The sequence below is a fragment of the Colletotrichum karsti genome, assembly GCF_011947395.1.
Source record: "Colletotrichum karsti strain CkLH20 chromosome Unknown Scaffold15, whole genome shotgun sequence".
NCBI lineage: Eukaryota > Fungi > Ascomycota > Sordariomycetes > Glomerellales > Glomerellaceae > Colletotrichum > Colletotrichum karsti.
Genome location: NW_024065915.1, coordinates 52,421 through 76,514, shown reverse-complemented (window position 1 = coordinate 76,514; position 24,094 = coordinate 52,421). Strand labels below are relative to the sequence as shown.

The 24,094-nt window shown below is 51.2% G+C and overlaps 6 protein-coding genes across 6 annotated transcripts; 2 read left to right on the top strand and 4 right to left on the bottom strand.

The window, feature by feature from the left end:
• Positions 1 to 879: 879 nt before the first annotated feature.
• On the bottom strand, positions 880 to 6,551 carry CkaCkLH20_05268 (uncharacterized protein; the record flags this gene model as incomplete). Its single annotated transcript, XM_038887987.1, has 10 exons — positions 880 to 1,078; positions 1,138 to 1,426; positions 1,566 to 1,780; positions 1,830 to 2,406; positions 2,471 to 2,741; positions 5,412 to 5,623; positions 5,680 to 5,821; positions 5,866 to 6,189; positions 6,247 to 6,346; positions 6,400 to 6,551. The coding sequence occupies 10 exons, from the start codon at positions 6,549 to 6,551 to the stop codon at positions 880 to 882; spliced, it is 2,481 nt and encodes an 826-aa protein (XP_038746463.1).
• A 6,335-nt stretch (positions 6,552 to 12,886) lies between these two features.
• Positions 12,887 to 14,222, top strand: CkaCkLH20_05267 (inorganic pyrophosphatase; the record flags this gene model as incomplete). The annotated part of the gene is made up of 7 exons (XM_038887986.1): positions 12,887 to 13,009; positions 13,065 to 13,224; positions 13,276 to 13,459; positions 13,511 to 13,571; positions 13,631 to 13,697; positions 13,749 to 13,810; positions 13,866 to 14,222. The coding sequence occupies 7 exons, from the start codon at positions 12,887 to 12,889 to the stop codon at positions 14,220 to 14,222; spliced, it is 1,014 nt and encodes a 337-aa protein (XP_038746462.1).
• Positions 14,223 to 14,983: 761 nt separating this feature from the next.
• CkaCkLH20_05266 (uncharacterized protein) lies at positions 14,984 to 15,949 on the top strand (the record flags this gene model as incomplete). Its single annotated transcript, XM_038887985.1, has 1 exon — positions 14,984 to 15,949. One exon carries the CDS (start codon positions 14,984 to 14,986, stop codon positions 15,947 to 15,949), a length of 966 nt encoding a protein of 321 aa, XP_038746461.1.
• A 151-nt stretch (positions 15,950 to 16,100) lies between these two features.
• CkaCkLH20_05265 (RTA1 like protein) lies at positions 16,101 to 18,786 on the bottom strand (the record flags this gene model as incomplete). Its single annotated transcript, XM_038887984.1, has 3 exons — positions 16,101 to 16,972; positions 18,574 to 18,596; positions 18,656 to 18,786. 3 exons carry the CDS (start codon positions 18,784 to 18,786, stop codon positions 16,101 to 16,103), a joined length of 1,026 nt encoding a protein of 341 aa, XP_038746460.1.
• Positions 18,787 to 19,705: 919 nt separating this feature from the next.
• Positions 19,706 to 20,530, bottom strand: CkaCkLH20_05264 (uncharacterized protein; the record flags this gene model as incomplete). The annotated part of the gene is made up of 1 exon (XM_038887983.1): positions 19,706 to 20,530. The coding sequence occupies one exon, from the start codon at positions 20,528 to 20,530 to the stop codon at positions 19,706 to 19,708; it is 825 nt and encodes a 274-aa protein (XP_038746459.1).
• Positions 20,531 to 20,995: 465 nt separating this feature from the next.
• CkaCkLH20_05263 (serine/threonine-protein kinase SRPK3) lies at positions 20,996 to 22,014 on the bottom strand (the record flags this gene model as incomplete). The annotated part of the gene is made up of 2 exons (XM_038887982.1): positions 20,996 to 21,591; positions 21,645 to 22,014. The coding sequence occupies 2 exons, from the start codon at positions 22,012 to 22,014 to the stop codon at positions 20,996 to 20,998; spliced, it is 966 nt and encodes a 321-aa protein (XP_038746458.1).
• Positions 22,015 to 24,094: the final 2,080 nt, after the last annotated feature.

The window sequence follows — 24,094 nt, the reverse complement described above, 5'->3', positions numbered from 1 at the left end:
TCTCAGGGTCCCAACTCAATTTTCAGGAACCGAACCTTCAGTCTGCCCAATGAGCCGGGGGAATTCGTCCCCGAGAACTCGGGAAGATTCTGAGAATCATATCGGAGATGCCTTCTTCTGCTTGTCGAACCCGTGCTCAAGTAAGTTTGTGTCCAGCAAACGATTTCCCCGGCCATTTGGTGTCAGTCGGGTGAGTTTGCCCGTGCCATTCCCCTCGACAATTCTGGCAGTTCACTCTACCTAGGCTGGCCTCAACGAAGCGATGAAGACAATTTGCCACGCCAGCATGAATGTGGTGACTGTGACATGATCTAAAGAAAGTCGATACTACAAAAGATGGCATTTCAAATCACCGTATTCTCCCAAGTGCTGGAGAATCAAGATGGACAAGATTGGGGCACACCGGGAATAGGTGGGCAAGGAGATACCGTAGAGGTGTATCCAGAGTCAGAGGTTCTATGAGGCAACAGCAAGCCGGGCACCGCAGGCCTCTCGAGGATATTTTGAGTTCTCCTTAGGTACGTAGCCAGGGATTTCTATTTTGCCTCAAGTCTAGAACACCGAAATTTTCTATTGGTCCAATATTCCAGAGGGCACCCATCCCTCAGGGTTGTATCCTTTGGCATGATTCGGCACCTCCTGAGAAAACAGAAGGGCAAATATCAAGCCGATGATTCTAGTCCCGGCTGGCATGCGAAGGCTGGAGTGGCTGTAAACGTTCCCATTCTGCAAAGTCTAATCCGTAATTCTCATATTGCTAATACAATAATTCATCCATCTACCACCAACCATATGCTCTCCCGGTAAAGCAGTCCACGCCCTTCTGACATACACTCCTCGTCGATTTCTGGATCAGTCAGATTTTTTGGCAGCCTCGCACTACTGTCTCTTCCACTCCAGGTAGCACTCCTTGGTCGAGAGCCCTCCACTCAGGAGCTGATCGAACTCTTTCTGGGCACCCGGCTGTCCAGGCTGAAGCTTGAGCCTGAAGGGCCACTTCTCGATCACAGTATGACCCTTCTTCATCACAGCTCCCACGGCCTGCCCTGCCTCGGAGAACATGAACTTTCTCGCATGGCTTCAAGTTGGGAGGTGGTCAGTACCGCTAAATGTAAAGAAGACTGTGGAGATGCTTACCGGTCAAACGTCTCGTCATGGGCAACAACACAATTCAGGGCAACATTGATCTTCATGATGATAGGGTCATTTGGCCTAGGCGGGGTGGATGGGAAGCCGAGGTACTTGAACAGACGGGTTCTCGTTTGACTATTCTTCGCGTCGGCTTTCTTCTCCTCCAATGTGAGGTTCTCGTCTACCACGTTCATGAAAAGTGTGATGAGAGTGGCGTGGGGGTTGACAGCGGGCGGGTCGAGAAGAGGCACCATGGCATCGAGCGTTCGATGGATACCGAGATATCCTTCGTCAGCTATGTTGGATACCTATTGGATCCGTGTAAGTCAAAAAATCATTTCTTGAAACATATCTTTCTCCGACCATGTCTCGTAGTGGTTTGTAAAATGTCCCTACCTCGATGCGGCTAAAGGAATTGCCGGTCAAATACTTACCGAGTGCCGCAGCATCCATGTTGAACAACTGGAAAGAGACTTTGGGCCGGGACATGAAATCTGCAAGGACCGACCGGAGGTGACAAAAGAGCTTTCCGTATATGTCGTTCTTCGCCGGGCCATTCTGAGCGCCTTGTACGTCATCCGCAGCCCATCCCGCCAAGGGCTCGGCGCTGTCAAACATAGGCCACTCCTGGACGTTTCTGTGCAGCGTACTAAGCTTCATCAGCGATATTAGTCTTTCAACACGTTTTCTAAACTCACGGGTTGGGATGCCGGAATTCAGCACGCCGGGCCCCAAAGGGTAGCAGAAGTCCATCTTCACGGAACCGAGTCAAAGCCACTCGATGAGACGGGGTCTGGAATATGAGATGGCGATCCCGGAAGTCCTTTCTGCTCTCGCCAAGAGTGATAGCCCTGCGAACCTTGCTTGCCTTATCGACGCCGAAACCAGGAGGAACGTCGAGGAAAGCCAACAGGTCGTTCCACATGAACTTCTGCAAGACCAGGCGGACTGTGCGATCGCCGTATTTCCAAGTCTTCGCCTGCAGACTGTCCGATGGCTTGCCCTTGACCTTCTCACAAACGTCCTTGATGAGAGGCTGAATCTGACGCTTGAGAATCTCGAGGTCGGACTCGCGAATCAGAGCAGAGTACCAGACGTGAATGATGCAGTCAGCTGCCTGATCGGTATCGCTGACCACAAGGGCAATGAGAAGCATTATGGCGTTACGGGCCACAACATCGAAGTCTCGATCGTTCATCGTCACCTGAACGGACTGCTTATAGCTGTCGGGAAGCTGCGCGATGGTTTTGACGACGTTCCGAAGGTCGCCGGAGGCTTTTAAGAACAAAACCCGTCAGCTTGTTCGACTTGTCGATGTAGCTCAGAGCGTATCACTTACCGGCAAACAAGAGAGATAAGATTCCGTCATAGGCAACGCCCTCGTTCTTCCCGAGCTTCAAGACGTCGTATGCTGGAACGTTGCCCCAGAAATACTTTCCTCTTCCGAACGAGACCTGTTCTGACGGCCCCTTGAGAGTCTCGTCATCCACAAAAGCTGGCATGCGATTCTCTGCAACCCATGCGGGCTGCCACGTCTGCTTGCCCAGGAGTGAGGTGCAATCGCGCTTGTGAATGTGCCAGTGAGCCTTTTGACACTCGGCGCCGCAGTACTATAACATGATCAGATCGAGCAGATAACAAAAGTTGAAGGCCATGAAGATCGGGAATTAGGTCTGATGACCTTGAAAAAAAGAAAAAAAGACGAAGCCAAGGTTCACAAGAGGGAGAGGTTTTGAGTACGTACAACAAAAAGAAGACAATTCTTGCAAGCAAACTTTCCTGTTTTCTTGCAGTCAGCGCTATCTGGAGCGTGATTGGCGCAGGTAGCCTGGGTTGCTGCCATCTTGGCGATGCCACTCGTCAAAAGCGATGGATGTGGAAGTGTCGAGGTTTTGCCGGTTGATGGATTGGATTGGGTTTGGATGAGATGTTTGCGTTGGCAGAAAATCTGAGTCTTTATAACATTATTTCTTCTACTATCTTGACTGGAATTTTCTGGTTGCCGAAGTGTGTTTGAGCGTATGAAAAATGATTGCGCCAGCTTCTTCAGGCTCTTCCGCTCTTGCAGAAAGTCGTGGAACAAGAACGTGAGCATTCTCTTTGTTGGCTACCTATGATGTTTCTGTACCCGCACTCTGCGTCTTTCAGCTAAGATGAAGCATCACAAGCATACCTAAACCCCAAATCTGGCAGACATTATATTATTAGAAAAGCAGTATGCACCTTGGTTTGATTTCCCATGAGGACGATATCTTCACAAAGATATCGATTGAAGATACAATTAATAGTCCACAGCTACACTATGAGGGGTAGCAGAAGCATGTTTCGACTGTCTTTGAAAGTAATACAGCAGACCCGCTTGGGGATAAAAGAGAAGCAGCAAAAGTCTAAGAAAGATACTCAATGTATCTCGAGAACTTTTACGATCCAATCCATAGCTTCTTTACTCTCCTTGAGGCCATACCGAAACGTGAGTGGAAAGCAATGCATTTGCCCATCCCAGGATAGCCATTGCCCCGTGACGCCTTGCTCCTTACACATGTTCCGGAAAACGGCGGCCTCTGGTTCTAGAACATCGTAGGTCCCTGACACTCCATATACGCTAATTCCATGTCGAACCAGATAACTGAGATCTGCTTTGATGGGAGACACCCGGGGATCTTCGAACCCCCATTCTCCCTGGTTGGCGAGGTCCTGTCTTTGCGATGTGCCGTCGTCTCCAGTCCCCGGGCTGATAGATTCGGGGCACCATGCTTTTGCAGTCTCCCGGATGGACTGATGTGTGTGAATAGGGTCGAGTTTATCTGCCTCCGTAATTGCTTCAAGCTCATGCCGTAGATCGGTAGTTGGACTCATGACCAAGATGGCCACGGGCGGCTTTGATGACTCATCGTGGTGGAATTTCAACGACCAGGCAACAACACACAACGCAATATTCCCTCCCGAGCTGTCGCCTGCAACTATGACAGTTTCCTTTGCTCTCGTCGAATCCACCAGCAGCTTCTTATACACCCTTTCGATCTGTGGGAACGCCACCGAGGCTGGGTTCTTCGGCGCCAAGGGGCATGAAACAATGGTCACCCTTGTGTCTCCTAAACGGCGCACCAACTCTGCGCAAAACGCCCAGTGGTGCTCGCTCGGAGGCATCTGCCAACCGCCGCCCGCAAAGTAGATTATCCGGCGACGATATGTGTCTTTGGCCAGGTCATGCTTCTCGCCTGACTCTCTCCGTTTTAAGTCATATATCCAAACCCCATCGATTTGCTGCTCGCTGACTTCGCAATATCTCTGAGCCCTCTTCGTCGCCGTCAGTCGCGTTGCCCCATCGGACAGCTTTTTGGGCTTCGTCAAGCGGGGTTTGAGCGGCTTCAAGACGCCGTGAATTATTCGAGTCAACAAATGCCGTTCACTTCGCTCGTGGATCATGAAGCCTGCGGGTGTGGGCTTGGTATCGCTGCGGTCGTTGAGTCGGTCGTCCGATGTAGAGGTCTCCATCGCGAAGAGGTGGGAACTGGGGTTACTCTAAAGTTGAGATGGAGGTGGCTCAAGTTCTCCACCGGCATGATTGAGGACTGTGAAGTCCAAGATGTGCAGCACAGGTTTGCTGGAGCGATTGTTTTGTTCGACTACGCTTGGTTTGGGTCCACGACGTCATCGGCCCTGGGCGCCTTGACGTCATCCAAGAAATGAACATGAACGATCGCGTCTGATCAAAAATCGCCGCCTGAATCCAGAATATTTAGATATCTAAATCATTTATTCGGTTCATATTTTCTTCTGATTCCAACTTCATGACATTGGACGGGACTTGGAGTGAGGTCTCTCGTGAGCTAGTGCAGTGTATGATCGCGAAACTTGGCGAAATTGCAGACAGGCCAAGGAATGCAAGTATTTTGCGAATGATGTTCGATCATATACACCTATTCGAAGCAGCAAGTCGACCACTCCAGGGATTATCCGGACTCATAGGTCAATGATTGTGGCCCAACAATGATTAGCGGGTTGGCGGAGGCGGCGATCCCGCTCTTCGGCGGTCCGGATGGGGCTAACGGTCTCCGCACTTCAAGGTGGGGTCATCGGCGGCGGCACGGGGCCAAAAGAGAAGGATTTTGGTACAAACGTATTGACAGGTATGGCCGGCTGAAAATGGAAAGAAATTACCATCAAGATAGAAAATCTATTACCAGCTACCCTCCAAATCTGCTAACGCTTGAGTTACGTATCCTTCGCGCACGCACGCATTAATGAACAGCCCTCGCGTTTCATTGTACACCAAGTACTGGACTGTGGTTGACCGAGTACTTCTTTCCGTCAATCCACGCCTCAAATCTGAACCCTCCAGCTGAAGTGGCGGTAACGCGTAATTCGAATTGAACACGGTTGCAGATGTGCTTTTTGAAGAACCAGAATCGTCTCTTGTACTTGGGCTTCACCATTGAATGCTCCACCTCGCCCAAGAGAACTTCAAAATCGGTCAGGGCTTTTATGTGACCTAGAATACGTGTCTTGTTAGATATTTGTCAGGCAAGTGGCAATTTAAGGACTTACTGGACGCTTCATTGATCCCACTGGCTGGCCATTTTAGTTCAGAAGTCATAATTGTGGCCTTGATCGATCCAATCTCCTCGTTTGGTGGAAATTGAGCTCTAAGCGGATGCGTCTTCAAGTCAGTCGTGCTGACATCGTCACCCTGATCACATTAGTATATACAAGGCAAGGAAGAAAATTGCATACCTTCTTGATGAGCCACAGGACTCCATAAGCCGTCGATTGTTTAGGGTCAGAATTGTCTCTCTGGATCTTCAGCCTGCTGCTCTCTTTCTTGACGGCCAGTCCAAAATTTGCGCGTGCTTTACGGCTCTGTAGCACTGGGGCTTGATTTAAGCCGCCTCCATTGTCCAGCAAAAGCCCATGTACAACTGCGAGCTGCGGGCGTGGATCTTCGCACCGCATGACCTTGATTGTTTTCCCACCCGTAAAGTGATTGTCAAAGTATTTTTGTAGTTTGAACAACACATAATCTGAAGATCCAAGTCCGCCAGAGAGTGTGACAAATTCCTGATGATGATGAGTTATCTCAGAACGCCGGGAAACTGAAAGCGAAGTTGCACGTACGACTTGATCAGACGACATCTCAGTCAGATTTCGCAGCTGCTCCTGGATGCAACTGAGTATTCCATTGATTTGATCATCAAAGAGACCCTGGATTTCATCTCTTCAGAGATGGTTAGTAATGTACTCCTTTCAAGCGTGGTGATGTAAACATACCTGCTGAATATCATGCTTCCTTGCACAATACCAAGCTGGTGGCTGTCGTAGTTATTTGGCAAGCTGTCGACCTTTACGGAATAACTTGACTCGTCGAACCCTTCCCTTCCAAACGTCCTTTTCAAGCGGAGAAATTCTTTGCTTCTTGACATTTGCGTGGGAAGGTATGGAGGAAGTGGAGGCCCCTCAATATCCGACCACGCGGCCAGACGGGATTCCACCAACGTCTTGAAGTCAGCGTCAATCAATGCCCCCCCTATACCTATCCCTGTGACCGGCAGAGCCTGTGCCATCCGCGGACTCTCCTTATCTGTTGATGTTTTCCGCATCACTGTCAGGTCAGTCGTCCCCCCGCCGGCATCGACTGTCATGAAGACGCAGTCTTTTTGGAAACCGAAGCCTCCCCCCCTTTCCATCTTGGTCCCCTTCAAAATGGTCACTGCTGCAGCCTCTGCTTCATTCAGACCGATGTCGACTGAGTGTCTCCGCCCCTCTTTTCCAAACCCAGCGTCATAGATGGCTTTTTCGAAACCTAGTCTTGTTTCCGGAGTCTTCCATGTAGTCGGCACGCTGAAGACAAACCTGATCGCAAGACTTTCCCAGGTGTCCTGGAAATCTTCCTTTGCTATGACTGACGACTTGGTATGCTCATAGACCTTAGTCAAGAAGTCTGTGACCAACCTCCGGGCCTGTTGAGCACTCTCCGGTAAGTTAGCGACCCCCCTTGCTCGCCATACCTGGAGAGAATCATCCTCGATAGAGAGCTTGAAGAGTTGGTATCGTATCTTGCCGGGTAGATCTTGCCGATCATCGCACAGAAAGCCCCATTGAAAAAGGCTGCCATCAGCGTTGTATGTAAGAACAGTCGGCACTTTGTTTTCGCCTTCATCAACCTGACCAGGCCAGCCACGGACGATCTGAATGGCATTACGAGAGGTTTTGTATGCAACACCTGGACCCGGTTAGTTAGTTGAGTTTCAGTAGGATAGCGGCCGCATGCGTCCACTTGCCTGTGAATGTGTTTCCGAAGTCCACGGAAACCCAAATATCTGCTTGCTCGCTCATAACGAGGGAGGGTTCCTGACCAAAGCCCCGAAATTGAGTCTGTATACGGTTGTGCTTTGTTGACGAAGAGTAGGTAGCGAATTGAGATCAAATTGAATACGACCAGCCAAGCAAATTGAACATGAAGAGCTGAAGGAAGGAAAATGAATATCGGGTATGCTTGGAATAACAAGGGCAATGGTACCATGTCGTGCGTACGTGGTTGTTCCACATCATCTGAGCACCAAGACACTCCCTGCCAGCGTGGCTATTATATCGAAGTCCCACCGCTTCGGGTACAACAACCGACCTCATTCCGCTGAGGGAGACGTTCGAACTCAAAGTTTCCGAGCCTGACGTAAAGTCTCACGAGGTTTGTATGACATCGCTTCCAAGCCATTGCGACATGCCGGGCAGCCCCGCCTCAGCACGCCGATGGAGGCAGTGCACATTCTGCCAGATGTCTTAGAAGTACATGTATAGATGCCAGCACGCTTGTCTCGTATGAACCTCTACATACCGCTTGGCGTGCATGTCGGGGGAGGGAGGGTAAGACGGTGGCGGCGCCCGCAGGTTACAGTGCAGGTACTCCTGCCCAACCAATCTATACCCACGAAGGATGCCCTGTGGTTGTCCCAACAGCCTGCTCTTCCCAAGCAGTATCCTTTTTCATATCAATCTTGATGTGTCAGCTTGTAAATATAACTAACCCCCTTTTTCACCTTGCCACAGCCTTGGGTTCAGTTCGCATTTCCGTCCTGTTTGATCGCATTCGTTCGCAAATCGTGCTCTCCAGCAATGGCAGACGTCTCCTCCTCCAGCAGCCTTCTTTCTAGTCAAACGGGCAGTCAAACTACGATCGCCGCAAGCACTGAAGCAACCACAAGCACTGAAGCAACTACAGTCACTGTGACCAGCGCAGTCTGCAGTTCTTCACTACCGCCCTCACCCAACACGCGCATCGGAGCCTCTCCGGGCACAGTCGTCGGAACTGCTTTTGGTTGTTTTTTCCTCGGCTGCCTATTTGGCCTGCTACTAGCGTTTGTTCTTCTCCGGCGAAAAAAGAGAAAATGCGGAAGTCGCACATCAATACCTGTCAGGCCTTTTTCGAAATCAATGACACAGCCCGCTGCTACCCCTACGACCCTTGACAACGGCATCAACTTGAACCAATTCCTTCTTGATATGATCCCTGACAAGGCTCTCGTCGAAGAGCTTGAGAATATGGACTACCTCATCTCTCTTCACTGCAAAAACCATTACCATTCACAGCCTGTGCAAACCACACCGAAATTTCTGGCGCGCATACTTTCGGAAATTGGTTTTGGTGATCACCCGACGTCGAAGCCAGAGGAGATCGCAAGGCTATGCAGTAAACCAGAAACTCGACAAGCAGGTCTGCGGCTGGTTGTATCCTACGGAGTATTTACAAGCGTTGACTTCAACGCGCGCAGCCAAGTTTCCATGCTGCCTAGTCCAATATCGGTATTTTTAACGTCGCTCCCCTCTGAAGAAGAACAAAACGGCAACGAAAGTGGTATTGTCTCCCCTCCCCTAGCTTTTACTATGGATCAGGCAGTTAAATCTTTTTCAGCGGTCGCAATTGCTCTTTCAAAATGGCGCACCCTTTCAACGTTCTTATTGCATCCAGCACGCGCCAATCGGACGCCTCTCCGACCGGTTCAATCGGAAATTGTACCAAAGGCTCAGAATCTCACAGCTGTTCTCAACAGATTCCTTCATCATTTCGTTCCGGCCGATGAGGAACACCGACGTCTTCAGCTGGATCACCTTCAGACAGTCATCTCGGGATGCACCAAGATCGGTTACAGCATTCTGTCTCAACCAGTGGACTGGCGTTTCACCTATCAGGCAGATGAGGCAAATCCAACGGGCGTCAACTCGGTTGTGGTGTGCCCAGGTCTAGACAAAGCCCGCCCCAGGGAGGGAAAGCTGTTCAAATCTGTGGTATCGCCTCACGCTGTACATATCAAGACGGAGTAGAGTACAGCTTGTAATTCAGCCAGCCGAGTCAGCTGATGCGATGTCTAAGACATGGCCTCCCCCGGTCATTCCTAATACTAGAAGTAGCGTGTGATCTATCAATGGCGTTCCTGGAAGTTTAGGTAGTCATCATACGATGAAGGCACGGTGAAGTACAAGTACGCCAGCCTGCTATTCCACACAAACGCAGTGTAACATGAGCTGTCTGTCGAGACCAGTGCGAGGCCTGGAGGTGGTTGAATGGCGTATGCTGTACTACATCAGCAGACATCCTGTAATTTCACTGGATGTGGTACGTTACAGCTCGCAATGGAAAGAAGAGCAATTTGCCTGGCGGTTGCAGATTGCATCAGTGGCACTCGTCTAAGCCCGGATGCTCCCAACGGTATGATGGGCAACGTGCACAGCCTGAGGCGTAGCTGACTATCACACAGATTGTATAGAACCGTACATGGTGTTGCAATACAGGTGATCTTCTCTCAAAAGCTTCTGAACCAAAGATGCATTTTAAAATATAAGTCCTGGATTGTTGTTAATATGGCATTGTCCGTGTCCACATGGAAGTGATTCAAGGGCTTAACTGTACACTTCGACGACTTGGCTGGACCTCAGTTTGACTTACGTGGCGGCTGGCCGGTTGGTCTAATCATAACTATCATTGCTGCTCTCTCTCCTGTCATTAAAATGGCGTTGCTGCCTGCTTCCTTCCTTTTTCCGCTCTCCTGAGCACCAGAAGAGCTGATTATGGTAAAGTGCGTGAATCAGAAGTGGGATGCTGAGACAAACACGTCGGAGACGCCGAGCTGCAGCGCAACATAGCACGATCGGTCGAACAAGGTGGTTGAGATATGTCAAGTGTGGGTGGCTGTGTTCCGATTGGTGAACTGTTACATTCCATTTGCCTCCTGAGCACGAAAGCTGAGCCTCTGGTGCAGTTCAAAAAAGATGGAGATGACATGTCAAATGGCGCACCTCGTGAAGATGGCTAGAGAAGCCTGACTGAAAGTAGTCATCATCCTTGGCCCATATCAACATAAGACGTCATTTCATCTGGACCCGCCACCGCTTATAATTCTCTGCATCCAAAGACCAAATTATCCTCTGTGGTCGCTACTTATCAACGTGCTAAGGTCCAGTCTCCCGTGAAAGGCTCTTCTCTAGAAAGACTCCGCACAGCCTTTTGCCACGCCAGTATCCCCTTCGAGGCAGGCGAAAACCGTTCGCATATCTGACGGTAAGATCCTCATACCTTCTGATTAGTCTCATCTATTTTCCTACTGTAACATCAGGCCCAACAACGTCTCATACCCCAGCCGCAGCAATGGAAAGTGCGGGATGTGCCATCGGTCTTGCACCTATAGCTTTCAAGTCTTTGAAGCTTGGCACCGCAATTGGGGGGGCTCCAGCTCACATTCAGTCTGCTTTCAACACTGTTGCAGTAATGATTCGCGACTTGGAATACCTCAATATGCTGCGACAAAAGAACGGCCATCTCTTGAATTCCAGAGAAGACGAGGATAGACTGACGAAAGTTGCTTCGGCAGCTGATCAGAGGTTGAAAGATGCTTGTGACGTCCTCGCGAAGGCGCAACATGGGGCCTCAGAAGACCTTAACATGAACTCTATTCATTGTCACGTCCGGTGGGTGTTGAAGGACGCAGCCGAATTTCAACACAAGTGCGATGTCCTGCGGATGGATCACTGTGTGTTGCTGTCCGAGATAGCTCACCTACGGTCCATTTCTCAACCATTGGATGAGCAGAAGAAATCTGCCGGCATGACGCGTGAAACAACACACACCGTCATCTTCTACAACGAGTCTCGGTTTCGGAAGTACATGGAACAATCGAGCAATACCGGCAAGTATCATATTGGATTTTCTTTTCTGCGAATGAAGGTCATTCTGATACTTGTATAGGATACGCCATGGCCTCTACGTCACTAATTGAACACGGAGCTCTTGCCTCAAAGTCAATTCCGTCAATTGCAACAACAGAAGAATCCAATTCTTTCAGTTTCGGCCCAATCGGTTACGTTCCTGGTGTCGAAGGGGTCACTATGCCGGAATTGGGAAGTGGAAAGGCAGACGTGGGAAAGATCGATGAGGTTGGGGACAGCTTGGAACCGGTTGCAATCCACACGGAGATTCTTGTTGTGAAAAAGAAATGGTGGGCTTTCAACCGGTGAAATAATCATTGGGATCCGCCAAAGTACGGCGACAGGGTTCCTGCAATCACAGCAGCTACCTTTCCGCACGCATCTGGTTCTGCGCTTTGGTGTCACGTAATACTATTTCATTCTTCACTCAATCAACACTTTGGCATCTTTTCTTTTCTCGGTCAGGTAATGAGATTACATTCGCCATCTGGGGCAACTGGCAACTTGCCGGGGCGGGTCTCCGGCAGCTGATATCTCCGGCGGTCCAGACCGGACCCACAGTCTCCACATCTCCGTCAAATGCAAATCCGGGCGATGGGCGAGAGACCGGAACAACAAGGGCGACCAAGACTCATCGAGAATCAGAAGAATCAATCGGAGTCATTAGAATGAGGAGGGCGGTAAGTCCTACGAACACAAACTTAGTAGACGCCAAATCCGTTGAGACAGCCTCCTTTTCCGAGCGAGATTTGCAATGCGCCTCTATCTTATGCCTTACGTTAATAATGGATACATTCTTTTTGCAGACCGGAAGTTGATTCAGAGTTCTGGGCGCGATATATCAAGACAATTATGTATTACCCTTGAAATTTCTGATTCCGGAATCCAGCCAAATCAAGGCCATCAGGGTTGCGATGTCGCTCTCAGGAGACATGAGTATCCCTGTACCAAAAAGGGCATTCGATCACGATGGCAAGTGGAATCGCACAATGTTCAACGTCAAGGATACCACAACATGTCAGCCAAGACCACACGACCAAATCGACCTGCCTTTCGCAGCAATGACGAAAACCCCTATCCATCGTGGAAAACACGGTCTCAAAATCCCACGTTCCGCGACACGAGATCGTCATTGGTCCCGCGTCGGAGACCCCATCATCCTTGACCACCATAGCAGCAAAAGGGGGAGCCCCGCACCAACTCATCAACCACGCAACAAATTCGACGATGGATCGTTATGCATGTTCTCCAAGAAATGCCCATCGTCCAATCTTTTCGCCGCCTTCGCTCACGCTTATTCCCGCCCCGTGAGATTTTTTTTGGGATTGTTGGCAGTTTGGCGGCCCCGCCCCTGCGCCCGCCACGACCTGCCGCCGTACATCGGCTACGACTGCCCTGCGCGACTTGGCGGCGGGGTGTTCGCCACAGGTGAATTACAAAATACGTCAACTCCTCGCGCGAGTTGATGGTGATTCTCTTCGATAACCACGCCGTTTTTCCCAGTTGCTTACTTGCTTGACTTTTTTTTTTTTTTTTTTGGCGAATTTCTGGATTGCTCGTCATGGTTGTCAAGTCTGGTTTCTTTGCTGCAGCGGCCTTGGCTGCCGTAGGCGATGCGTACTCACTGGGGAGCTTTGACTATGACTCGCTCAGCTTGAGGGAAGTTGGCGCGCGCAATACTGAGGTACGTTTGATACTTCACAACGCAAAATGGATTTGATACTAACCATTCTTTACAGGACTGGCGCATGTGGTTGTTGAAGGACGGCGATCCGATCTCATTTTGGCACGATATTCCAACGTGGCCGGATGAGAGCGAGAGGCAAGTCGTGAACGTGGTCATCGAGGTCCCCCGTTGGCAAGACGCCAAGATTGAGTTGGCCAGAGATGAGCCACTCAGTAAGTCCCGGAAAGCCTACGTAAAGAGCCGCGCTGATCATGGCTACCAAGACCCCATTTACCACGATACCAGGAATGGTGCTCCGAGATTTGTTGAGAGCGTCTGGCCTCACAAGTCCTACCCGTTCCTGTACGGGTCTATCCCTCAGACGTGGGAGAGCCCCAACTTCAACCACAGCTTCACTGGATTTGAGGGGGATAACGACCCCGTTGATCTTTTCGATATCGGCCAAGAGTAAGTGCAGCAGCGCGGGCGTGGTGTTTCTAGCTGCTGATTGCATTGTAGTCCAGGGTACGTGGGCCAAGTGAAGCAAGTCAAGATCCTCGGCGGAATCGCCTTGGCTGATGTAAGTTGCCGCGCTCGTATCCTCTCATGTATTGATCGCGCATCACTGACGACTTATAGGGTGAAGAAACGGACTGGAAGATCATGGGCATCGACATTAAGGATCCCCTTGCGCCATTGATCAATTGTGAGTCTTCACATTCGCAGCACGCGAAGACATCTACTGACAATAACATAGCTTGGGAGGATGTCGAGAAGTATCGCCCCGGCACCGTGAAGACTTTCAGAGACTGGTGGACGGTAAGCTTTCCTAGTCAGAGCATTTCAAGCTACGTGAACTGACTCGTACTCGCAGTACTACAAGGTCGCTCGCGGTGACGACGTGATTGATATCGTTGGCGATTGGTATCAGAATGTCACCTTCATGGAGAATGTGCTGTTCGAGAGCCACCAGACCTGGGAGGAGTTGATTAAGGGCGAGGTCGACTCGAACGAGATCAACTACAACCAGACCGCCAACTCGGACGTCGATGTCAGCTACATCAAGAAGAGCAAGACGAGGAAGACATTCGACGTTCCCAAGAAGGACAAGATCAAGCCGGCTGCCGAAAAGCCCGAGGCGTACAAGGGCTGGTGGTACCTTGACAGCAACTACACCCTGCTTCAAGTTCCGGCTGTGCAGCAATTGACGTTGAACCGCCAGGCGCCCTGAGGGTCGGAGATCTGGGGGCGTCGAATCGATGGACTGTGAGCGCCTCGGTAATTTGAATGGCGGTATTCGTTTCTTTTCGATGGCATGCATCATCGGGTATGTTAGAGCGGCTGATTTACCAAAGCATGATGGGATTAGACTTCTGTATGATGACTTGACAAGGAACACATAGGGCATGATTATTTGCTAAATGAAACAATGATTCAAGATGTCTGGTGAGGTCAAAGTGAAGTTGACACCTGCGATACCTTTCATATATGAGGACACTCGAAAGGAAAGAAGTACCGGGACGATATTCCCTGAGCTCTTGCCGCTTTTCCGGTTCCCGGCATTCAGATCGGGCAGGCGCCACCCAACGGCCGTGGCCCCACAAATCGGCAGCCCTACCCGCGAGCTTAATTCTGACTTTTTTTCCGATGTAACTGAAACATTCCAGAGTCTGCCCATCTCAACGTCGAGTCGTCAACGATACCATTTGCATCCATCCCCACACTACCATTATTGGCAACCCCCTTCCCTATCTTGGACTTGCTTGGCATCATCATTTTTGGGACTAGCATCGTGGGTTCCTCTGCCTCCTGCTTTGGTGTTCTCTTCGCTGACGAGCGTTAGGTCACGGCCTGACTCGCCTTCAGTATCTCATCGGCACCAAATCCAGGGCAACGTGTCATTATCGGGCCGACAGCACCTCCCGGTAACGGACCGGTCAACCTCCGACTACCTCCGAAACGGAGCCCGGGAGAGCAGCAAGGTCTCCGAAGATGGCCACGCCCGGCGTGGACCTGGACGACGTCCAGATGCACATCGACGACGCCACCATCCAACTCAGCACCCATCGCCTGACGACGCCCTTCCCGGAATCAGTCATATCCATCACCCGCACCTCATCACCAAACACATCCAAAGAGCACCCATCTTCACCCGAGTACACGCCCCGTGAGTTGGCGGAGCAGGCGAAAGCCCGGCAGGAGCGCCAGAGTGCTCGCGAAATGAGATGGGTCGCTCGCGAGAGGGCAAATCGTAGCAAGAGCCCAGTGCCCATGACTCCAATGCGGGCTTCGACGGGCGGCATCGAGAAGAGGAAGTCGACAGGAAAGTGGAAGAGCAAGGCTACCGACTCGCGACTTTCGTCGGACCTCGATCGCCTCCTCGTCGGCGATAGCTCAGCTAGTCGCGCTTTGCAAGGTTCTCAACACCCCCTTCGTGCCATCTTGCACAGCCTCCCGGGCTTCACCTACGACACCGAGCTCGACAACGTCAAGTTTCGCAAAGGCCAGCGCGTCCAACTCGGAATCGAGGATCTTATGGCCAGTGGGGGAAGAGATGTGGCAAAGGAGTGGTTAGAGGAGTTCCTCCTTCTCACATTCGAAATCAAGGCCAAGGTCCTGGAGCGCTATCCCATGTGCCGAGAGCTCGACGACGTGCCCCTGGGCTACATCACCATGGCAAAAGACGTCGAGACGTTCATCAATAAGCTTCCTTACGATCGCGCTTTTAAGGTCCGCCGGACGATGGAGCGCCGCCTGTGCCAGCCATACGACATGCGGAAGCTGGTGGAATGGACGATCAGAGCCCGCTGCCGGTTTCTCGAGACGAAGCCGAAGATGGTGCCGGGCTTTGGCCCTTTCGGGCAGATGAGCAAAGAAGAAGGGACCGATTTGGAAAAGCGTCTGTGGGCGGCGGTCGATGCTAGAGGGTATGCGATGCCTAGAGCGCATGACGATTAGAGAGCCGTCGTCCCGGTGTACGAGATGAGTTTTGATCGAGACGATTGCATTGAATGGGGTATAGCATGATACCGGAAGCAGCAAGGCGATCGGCGTTTAGAGACTAAAGACTAGATGTGTTTAATGGTATACATTTTACTGTCCGCTTTTCTCATTTTTGGACCGACTCGTGGCTGCGGATCCTCGTTTTCTCGACATCTCCCAGGTCTCCAGATACCTTCTTCCCGACGCATCGACCAGGGTGCCAGATCGCGAACAGAATGACGGCCAACACCACCGGCGCGAACTCGAGCACGCCGAAGAAGACCTCGTTCGAGTAGAGCTCCCCGCCGAGTCCCTCCGCCGTCTCCGCCAGACGGAAGCACGTCCGCAGATACACCAGCAACGTCGCCGCCGAGAAGGCCGCCACGAAGGCCGTGAGCCTGTGCTCCTTGACCAGTTCCCGAGCCCTGAAGAGGAAGACGGCCGTCGTGATCACAAAACACCCGATTGAGAACACCTGGTACGCCAGCCCGCCGAGCAGGATATTATTCGCCGTCGTCGGGTCCTCGCGCCGCGACTGCTTGACCCCGATCAGCGCGGCGCCCGAGATCTGCGCGACGGTCGCGATGGCGTCGGAGGTGATGAAGAACCACAGGACGAAGCGCGGCGGGAGCGGGGAGTACCGCCGGCCGAGGCGGTGGATCAGGGCTGAGAGGATGGTGTAGATGCCCGCGGCGAGGAAGACGGGCGCGGTGACGATGAAGAAGTAGTTAAGGATGAAGTAGATGAGGTTGTAGGGGTTCTTCTTGGCGGAGAGGGAGCGCGCGACGTAGCCGACGATCTCGAAGAGGAGGCCGACGGGGAAGGTGGCGAAGTACCAGCTGCGGTGGCGGACGACCTGGAAGGTGTGGACGAGGAGGAGGACGGCGAAGAGGGCGGCGGCGAGGGCTGCGAGGGCGATCGAGGGGGTGTAACCGTAGATGATCACGGGGGTGTCGTTTTCTCCGCCTGGTGGTGGGAAGTTTGGGTCGACGTAGCCGCCTGGGATACTGTCAGCTGGGAGGTGTGCCAGAGGGTTGGGTGTCTTTGATGATTACCTCTTCGCGAACTCATTGTTTCCTTTGGAGGTTAATTATCGCCTAAAAGCGGTGGTGTCGTAGTCAGGACAGAGAGCAAGGATGACGATCCAAGAGGATGAAGATGTGGCGGAAGCTTCGATATATAGCCAGTGTCTCAGCTGTGAGACGTGGCCGTCGCCTAGCCCTGAGATGCTGGTTTGCCAAAACAGCGACCAGGGTTCATCATCAATGATGAACGATCTTCCCACGGCGGATACCACACCACGGATCGACAAACAGGGTTCGGGACGAAACCTGACGGATATTTGACGTGGTCCCTCGTGGCTGTTCGTCCCATTCCTGCAGATGGTGTGGGTACCGGCGGCCTGGTCCTTCTCATGCGTCGCGTGGACGGTGGAGGCTCGGACACCCAACTTAATACGGACCATACCTCTCGACTGGACTATTGGGGGCTGAAATGGGCTGGATATGCGTCTAATTGGACTCGCTAAGCTGTTCTCATCGAGATTCTTGCAAAGTCGTGATTTGGAGACCCCTGAAAACCCTGGGACGGCTGAGGTCTATGATTCATCGTTCCACGTGTCTTGGATACTGACAGTCTCAAGACGCCATGCTTGCAGAAAGTGACCATGCCAGTTCGGGCACGAAGTAATTAGACGAGCTGCCATTGCTACCCTTGTCTATGTTGAGAATTCCCGGAGAAAGCCAATCTGGACCAGATTTCGGCCGATACCTGTCAAACTCACCCGGCTGCTTTTTGATTCGCGGAGCGTTCAACGGCCATCCTGGACTGACACCAAACTTAACGATAGCACCAAACTCTACGCCAAAAAAGCCAGAATCATATTGGAAACAGTTCAAATCAAACGCATCGATCATTTTCTATTGTTTCGCCGTCATTTCCACTTGCTCCCGAATCACTTACCGTTTTCATACACTTTTCCGGCCCCTCAGCTCGCACCTCGGCATTGCCAAGAAGTCCGAGGTCCGGGGTTTTGTGGGGCGGTTGGCCGAGATGCCTTGCGAGCTACTGATGGATGTACCAACTCTCGATGTGTGTACAAACCACTGAGAGTTTGTTATTCCGATGTTGCTATCCCCTTTTGAAAAATGGAAAATCTTTGGAGTTCACGATCATGTGTCGTGGAGTTGTTCAATTCTCTCGCAGTGTTTGCGCCGAGTGGGCCGCACATGGCTGGTGAGTCCCTGAAGACGTCGCGCAGCATTGGTTGGCGGTAAAGCGAGCACAGTATTTTAATCGACGGTTTGATATGTATGTTGAAGTCACTTTGAAGAAGGCCTAGTTGCTTTAAACCCCGGTAACCACTGACAAAACTGACCACTCCAGCTGTTGTTCTTCATAGGCCCTTCAACCTGACATCTAGACTTTTATCTGCTGGAGCCTCAGCCAATCTGAATCTGACAATTTTTTCGTTCTCAGACTTTTCAGCATAGAAAAGCCTCCACACCAGAATAATTCTCAATAATTCGATCTTCACTCCTCGAGTCATCTCCCACTGTCCATGCGCCTGACAAGTATGTCGAGAACCTAGTAAGGCACACATTCGCAGTAACCGCCCGGAAGACTGAAGGAATCGTTAGCATAGTGCGCAGGACATGAACCATATTGTTGATTGTTTCTCACTGGCAGAGGTTGTCTGCGAATCCGCCGCAGTTCTGAGGGCAATCGGCCTTTCCAGTTTGCGTACAAGCATAGGCCTGTGTTGAGAGAGCCGCAAGCGCGGAGAAGGCGATGGCGATGATGTTGCCTCGCATGTTGACGGCTGATGTTCTTCGTGCAAAGGTGATACCTAATGAATGACTCAGAGTGAGTTGTCAAATTCAATTGAAGTTGAAGGTTAGACAAGAGCTGAGTCTTCTATTGAGCTAAATCAGGCCGGTGGGAGAGAAATTTATATAACATGCTGCAGTTGTTCACCACCTCAACTCCCGGTCATGCCGGCTGAGTGGCTGTGTTACGGCTCTGACGGTTTGAGTTTTTGCATATGAGAAAGATGACACAAGTCCAGTAGTCTATGCTTTTCTGATTAATTTAAGTGCAACAATCTGCTGAAAGTATAACCACACGAGTCATTCCGGTGCTTGATACGCCCTAGATGCCGTCTCTGGATCTCGACCCTCTACTAGGACACGGCTGGCGGAACTGATGCCGCCGTGTCTTCAGCGCATTGGCGTTGGAGATCTCAATCAGGTTGACCAGGTGTTTTTTATATTAATCGCCGTATCTGAAAAAGCGAAGTGGCCCCGAATCAGTAATCACAGACATGTGTTAACTTCCTGAAATCGACGTGCGCACCTGTATCATACTTCTTTACTACTTTCCCAAGTTATCGTCATCCTCATGGAAGTTCTCATCGGCTCATCGTTAGTTCAATATCTCTATTTACTAGATTTTTCAAGTCGCCCTGTTTCTTCCCCTGATTACAAAATTGATGTAAATCCAGAGGCAAAGTGACTGTGTGCGTTGAAATTGCATCAACAACCCGGAGCCGACTCCAGATACCTGAAAACATAGCTGGGTCCCTGGTGAGCGCTCTCGTTGCATGCGGTACCGCGTTGATGTGTATTGCGACTATGCGTTCGATCATGTGCATCAACTAAAAGGATGAATTGGTTTGCTGCCACGAAGCTATGAAGCCAAACCCACTCCTTTCGCCAGCAAGCAGGCGCTCCACTACTGCAAATCCTTGGGGAGCAAGTGCTTGGGCATAGTGTTGAGGTTGGGGATGTACATGCTCTTATAGTTAGAAGGTTCCCGCGCCACGGCAGCCCAATCAATGCCGGATGAAGTAGTAACCGGTGCAGGAGGCCTCTGCTTCGAGCCGTTTGCTCTAAGAAACCTGTCTTCGTCCATTATCATCAAGGTTCGCGGAATGTTGTACTCGACCACCAGCCTCTCGTAGTCCTTTGGCTTTCTGTCTCCCCACACGTTGTCCGCTTGAATAATCTCTTCTCGCAAACCCATCAGCCACGGGTGGACTGCTGAGATGTAGTCATGAACCGTTACATATCCCTTTGATGTATCTGAAGGCTTGAAAATCAGGGAGTTCGCCTTGACGGGTCGGTCTGTACCGCAGCACCGCAGAAGCTCCCGTCGGTCTTCCTCTTGGTCGCTTTCCTCGTCCTCGTCATCCGACTGAGCGTACAGCTCCGGATCCAGCTCCCCAAACACGCAATCATCATCATCAGGATCTGCATGTCTCTCGTGCAGCTCGAGCCAGTTGTCTTGCCACTGCCGTAGGGCATCGACGGCGACGGCGATGGACCCGATTTTGGGCTCCGTGAGCGATGCCTGGGAGACGGGGTGCCAGCCCTCCTGGCGGGCGTAGGGCTCGCGAGACGACCCCATATCGCGGTGATCCTCCACGACGAAGACGCAGGTTGACAGCGGTCCTCGGAGCCGCCAGAAGATGCGGGCTGCGTCGGAGGTGAGGCCGACTATTTCGCCCGCATCACGTCGCTTTTGATAGGAAGGGAAAGTAGTGGAGGTGGTGGGCATGATCATGCGGCGTTGCGTTAGGAAGGCTTGATTTTAGAAGAGAAGGAGGTGCTGCGGTAATCTTGTTGGTCGTCATACGCGAGGAAAATTAGACGAGGTGGAAAGGCGTTGGAACAAATACTTCACTAGGGGTCTGTCCTATCTTATCGTTGATCACTGGAAGGGTTTCAACACCGGAATACACCAACGGGGTTAGGCATCAAGACGAATTCGTTCAATTGGCGGCTCAATCTCTCACTCAGGTGCAATTGTCCGCCCAAGTTGCTCACGTAAAAGTTGCTCATTTCAAATGGTAAACTGGTGCAACGAGCAAGCTGCCCAAATGGAGCTTCCCTACGGTATTGACTGAAAAAAAATGCAGTGGCCTTTCAGACACTCTCATGAGTGAGTAATGATATCCCACACCCTCCAGAGGTCGTCATTGTGCACAGGACACATAACTTTTCGCTGCCATCTATTGCTACCTTAACTAATGATCCAACGGTTCTGCAACAAATCGGCAGCAGAAGGACGTTCGTCGGGACTGTACTGGAAAATCGACCTGAGCAGCCCGACTATCTGCTTCTCCTCTTCGTCATCAACGCCAGCTGGCTTGTGGGTGTTGATAAGCTTTTCCAGAGAGTCATGAACCTTCGGTGGTTTACGGTCACCCATGTCAAATTCAAACCCTTCCTCGTCATCAAACTCCTCCTCAGAGTCTTCATAATCGGAATTATCGTCACCGACTGAGTCATCTTCATCAAAATCCCGTGGCCGAGCATCAAGTCTTTCCCCCTCTGGCCCATAGTACCTCGAAACCGCTGGCCAGCTCGACAGAAACTCGTCTGGAAGCGGCCCTAGGATGTCGGTCATCTGAATCAGATGTTCATCTTTCATCGCCTCGTCACTAAGCCCGAAAGGTGATATTTCGAACAAACCCACGCCGGTGATGAGCTCGTAGACAAGACAGCCAAAACTCCAGATGTCGATGGCGCTTCCTATGGTTTTGTTTAAAGCAGCTTCCGGTGCTCGTAATGATGCCGGAGTAACGACAGTCCTCGGTGGATCATCGCTGCGGAAAGCTGAAAGTGCGTCAGTGATGACTGACTAGTAGGAATACAAGGTCAATACATACCTCCTCCAAGATCCGAAAGCTTCACCACCTCATCGCCGCCCGAGAGAGTGTATTCCGACAGCGGTTCAGACACCACAAGATACCTCGGAGCCCACTTGTCAGGTTTGCCATCGATGCGTTGCACCGGATCGATACGAGACTTGTCTTCCTTCTGCATTAGTGCCTCACGCCCGAACCGGTTGAGATCTTGTAAGGCGAATAGGACGTTGCCAGAATGAAGGTCGCCATGCACAATTCCACTAACGTGAAGAAAATGAAGCCCCAAGAGCACTTGGCGCAAGATGCGTTTAGTCTTCACCATCTCGAAGCGTCGTACGGGTGGGTTGAGGGGGTCGTAGATCTCGACCGGGGCGTTGAGAACCGAAGACATGCTTGGGCCCATGGGCTCAAACACCAAACAGAGATGGCTCCCATTTGGACCATCATGATAAAAAGAATCCAGGAGATTGACCACGTATTTTGAACTTGGGTCTTGCAATGCTTTCTTGGCCAGCAGCCGTTGAATACCTAGCTCTTTTGGTTCCTTCCGCTTTGATACTTCAATCTTCAACGCAACATGACGACTAGCACTGAACGCATTTTTATCAGACCCCATGTTCAATGGAAGAACCGTGGCACTAAAACTTACGTTTGATCATGGGCGAGCCAGACCGTACCAAATGACCCATTTCCGAGCTTGCGAATGACTTCGTACCGGCTGTTGAAAACATCACCGAAATGAACTGGATGAAACCCTCCAGGGCGATAGGATTCTGACCACTCGCAAGGGGTGCCGGTCTGCTGAAATCTGAAGTTTCTTTCCGAGATTGGGTCTCTTGAGGGAGGGGTTGGCGGCGGCGAAGACATAGCGGCCCTTCAGCTTCAGCAGGTCGGTGGTCGTGGAGCGATGTCAATCGGGCAGCAGCTTAATGTAGGCGCGCCGCCGAGTTGAATGCGGAAATGAAAAGTACAATTTACCTTTGAAGCATTCACAGGGCGACGCGGGGTGAACAGAAGATGAAGTTAAAGGGAACTTGCTAGCAGTAAGTTGTGTTGGTTGGAAAACGCTGTGCCCCGCCAATCGCTGCGGTATGTATGGCGTTGCAGCGAGCGGCAGAATTGAAGTGGCCATGTTAGTCAGATAAGTCCCGGATTATGCATCAAAGAGGAATCCTTAGCCGGAGCTTGCCTATTGCTATGCCATACGACGGCATGGCATGTTGCTTGATTTGCCTCTTTTTCTTTTCCTTTTCCGCTCTGAGTAATGCAAGTTCAATTCTCGCCGCTCAACTATAACGCGGCAACTCCTCTACATTTTAAACCCCAGATCACTCGGCCCACTGCACATTACGCCGTCGTGTCTCACACCCTTCTGCCCGCCTCGTTGAACGCGTTCTCAACTCGCTCCCGTTCAACCCCAGAGACCAGACGCATGATTGAGAGGCTATAAGGATCATTGCCTGACTGCGTCTTCGTTCTGCGAGATCAGGAACGCAAGCCCTACGTTATTGTCCCAGGCCCTGTAGGTAATCCCGACTTTCACCCACTGACTTTCACCCAGTTGCCCAATCTTCACTTGCTAAAACCAAAATAGGATCAATTACCGTACAGGTTAACGTTCTAAGGCAGGAGCCGCAGGATTGGCTCGAACAACACTAGCGAAATGCCCACCCCGACAATGAGGATTGCGTCTTTGGCCAACTGCCTAATAAGCTAATAAGGAGCTTTACGAACTACTAGGCTTCGAATCGTCAGGATATGATGAAGCGTTAGATGCGCGGTTAATGACTTTTGATGGAGGTTTGCAGGCCTGGCGAGCCTAAGCAGCCCGACTATCAATGCATGTATATCCCAGACCAGTACCAGTGAATGTCGCCAAAGGCAGGAACTTCTACTTTATGCGCAGACAGATATTCACGTTCTTTTTGGTCAAGATAGAGACATGCATATATAGATCCAGAGAAAACATACATATCACCATCATTGGGCAACGTCTCGACGCCCCCGAATGCAGGGCAACATGGAGGACCTATTTCAGCAGTACTTGCAGGCAATACACGAGCAGTCCGCGAGATGCCCCAGGTTCTAGGTGGCATTATCATCTGGAAGGCTGTGACGTCCTGTCCTTGGTTACCTTATCACATGTGGTGAGGCGTCTGCGGCGTTTCCTACAGTGCGCATAGAAGACGCGTTCATGCAGTCGCTAGGGCGAAATGAGAAGCCATGTTATGTCACAGTTGGGCTTCGAAGTCATCAATCGTCGGGTTACTGGAGATTGGCTTGGCTCTATTCAGTATCTTGCCATACTCGGCGAGTACATAGTCGATTTCTAATATTCTAGTAAGTCCCTTCATAGGCCTGCTTGGTTTGAATTTTCGCCGTACACTCATACGGCGGAGCCACGAATAGGCCACGATCCCCTTTAAGCTCTCAGGCCTTTAGGCTGCGGCTCTATAGCAAACGTTTGCCAT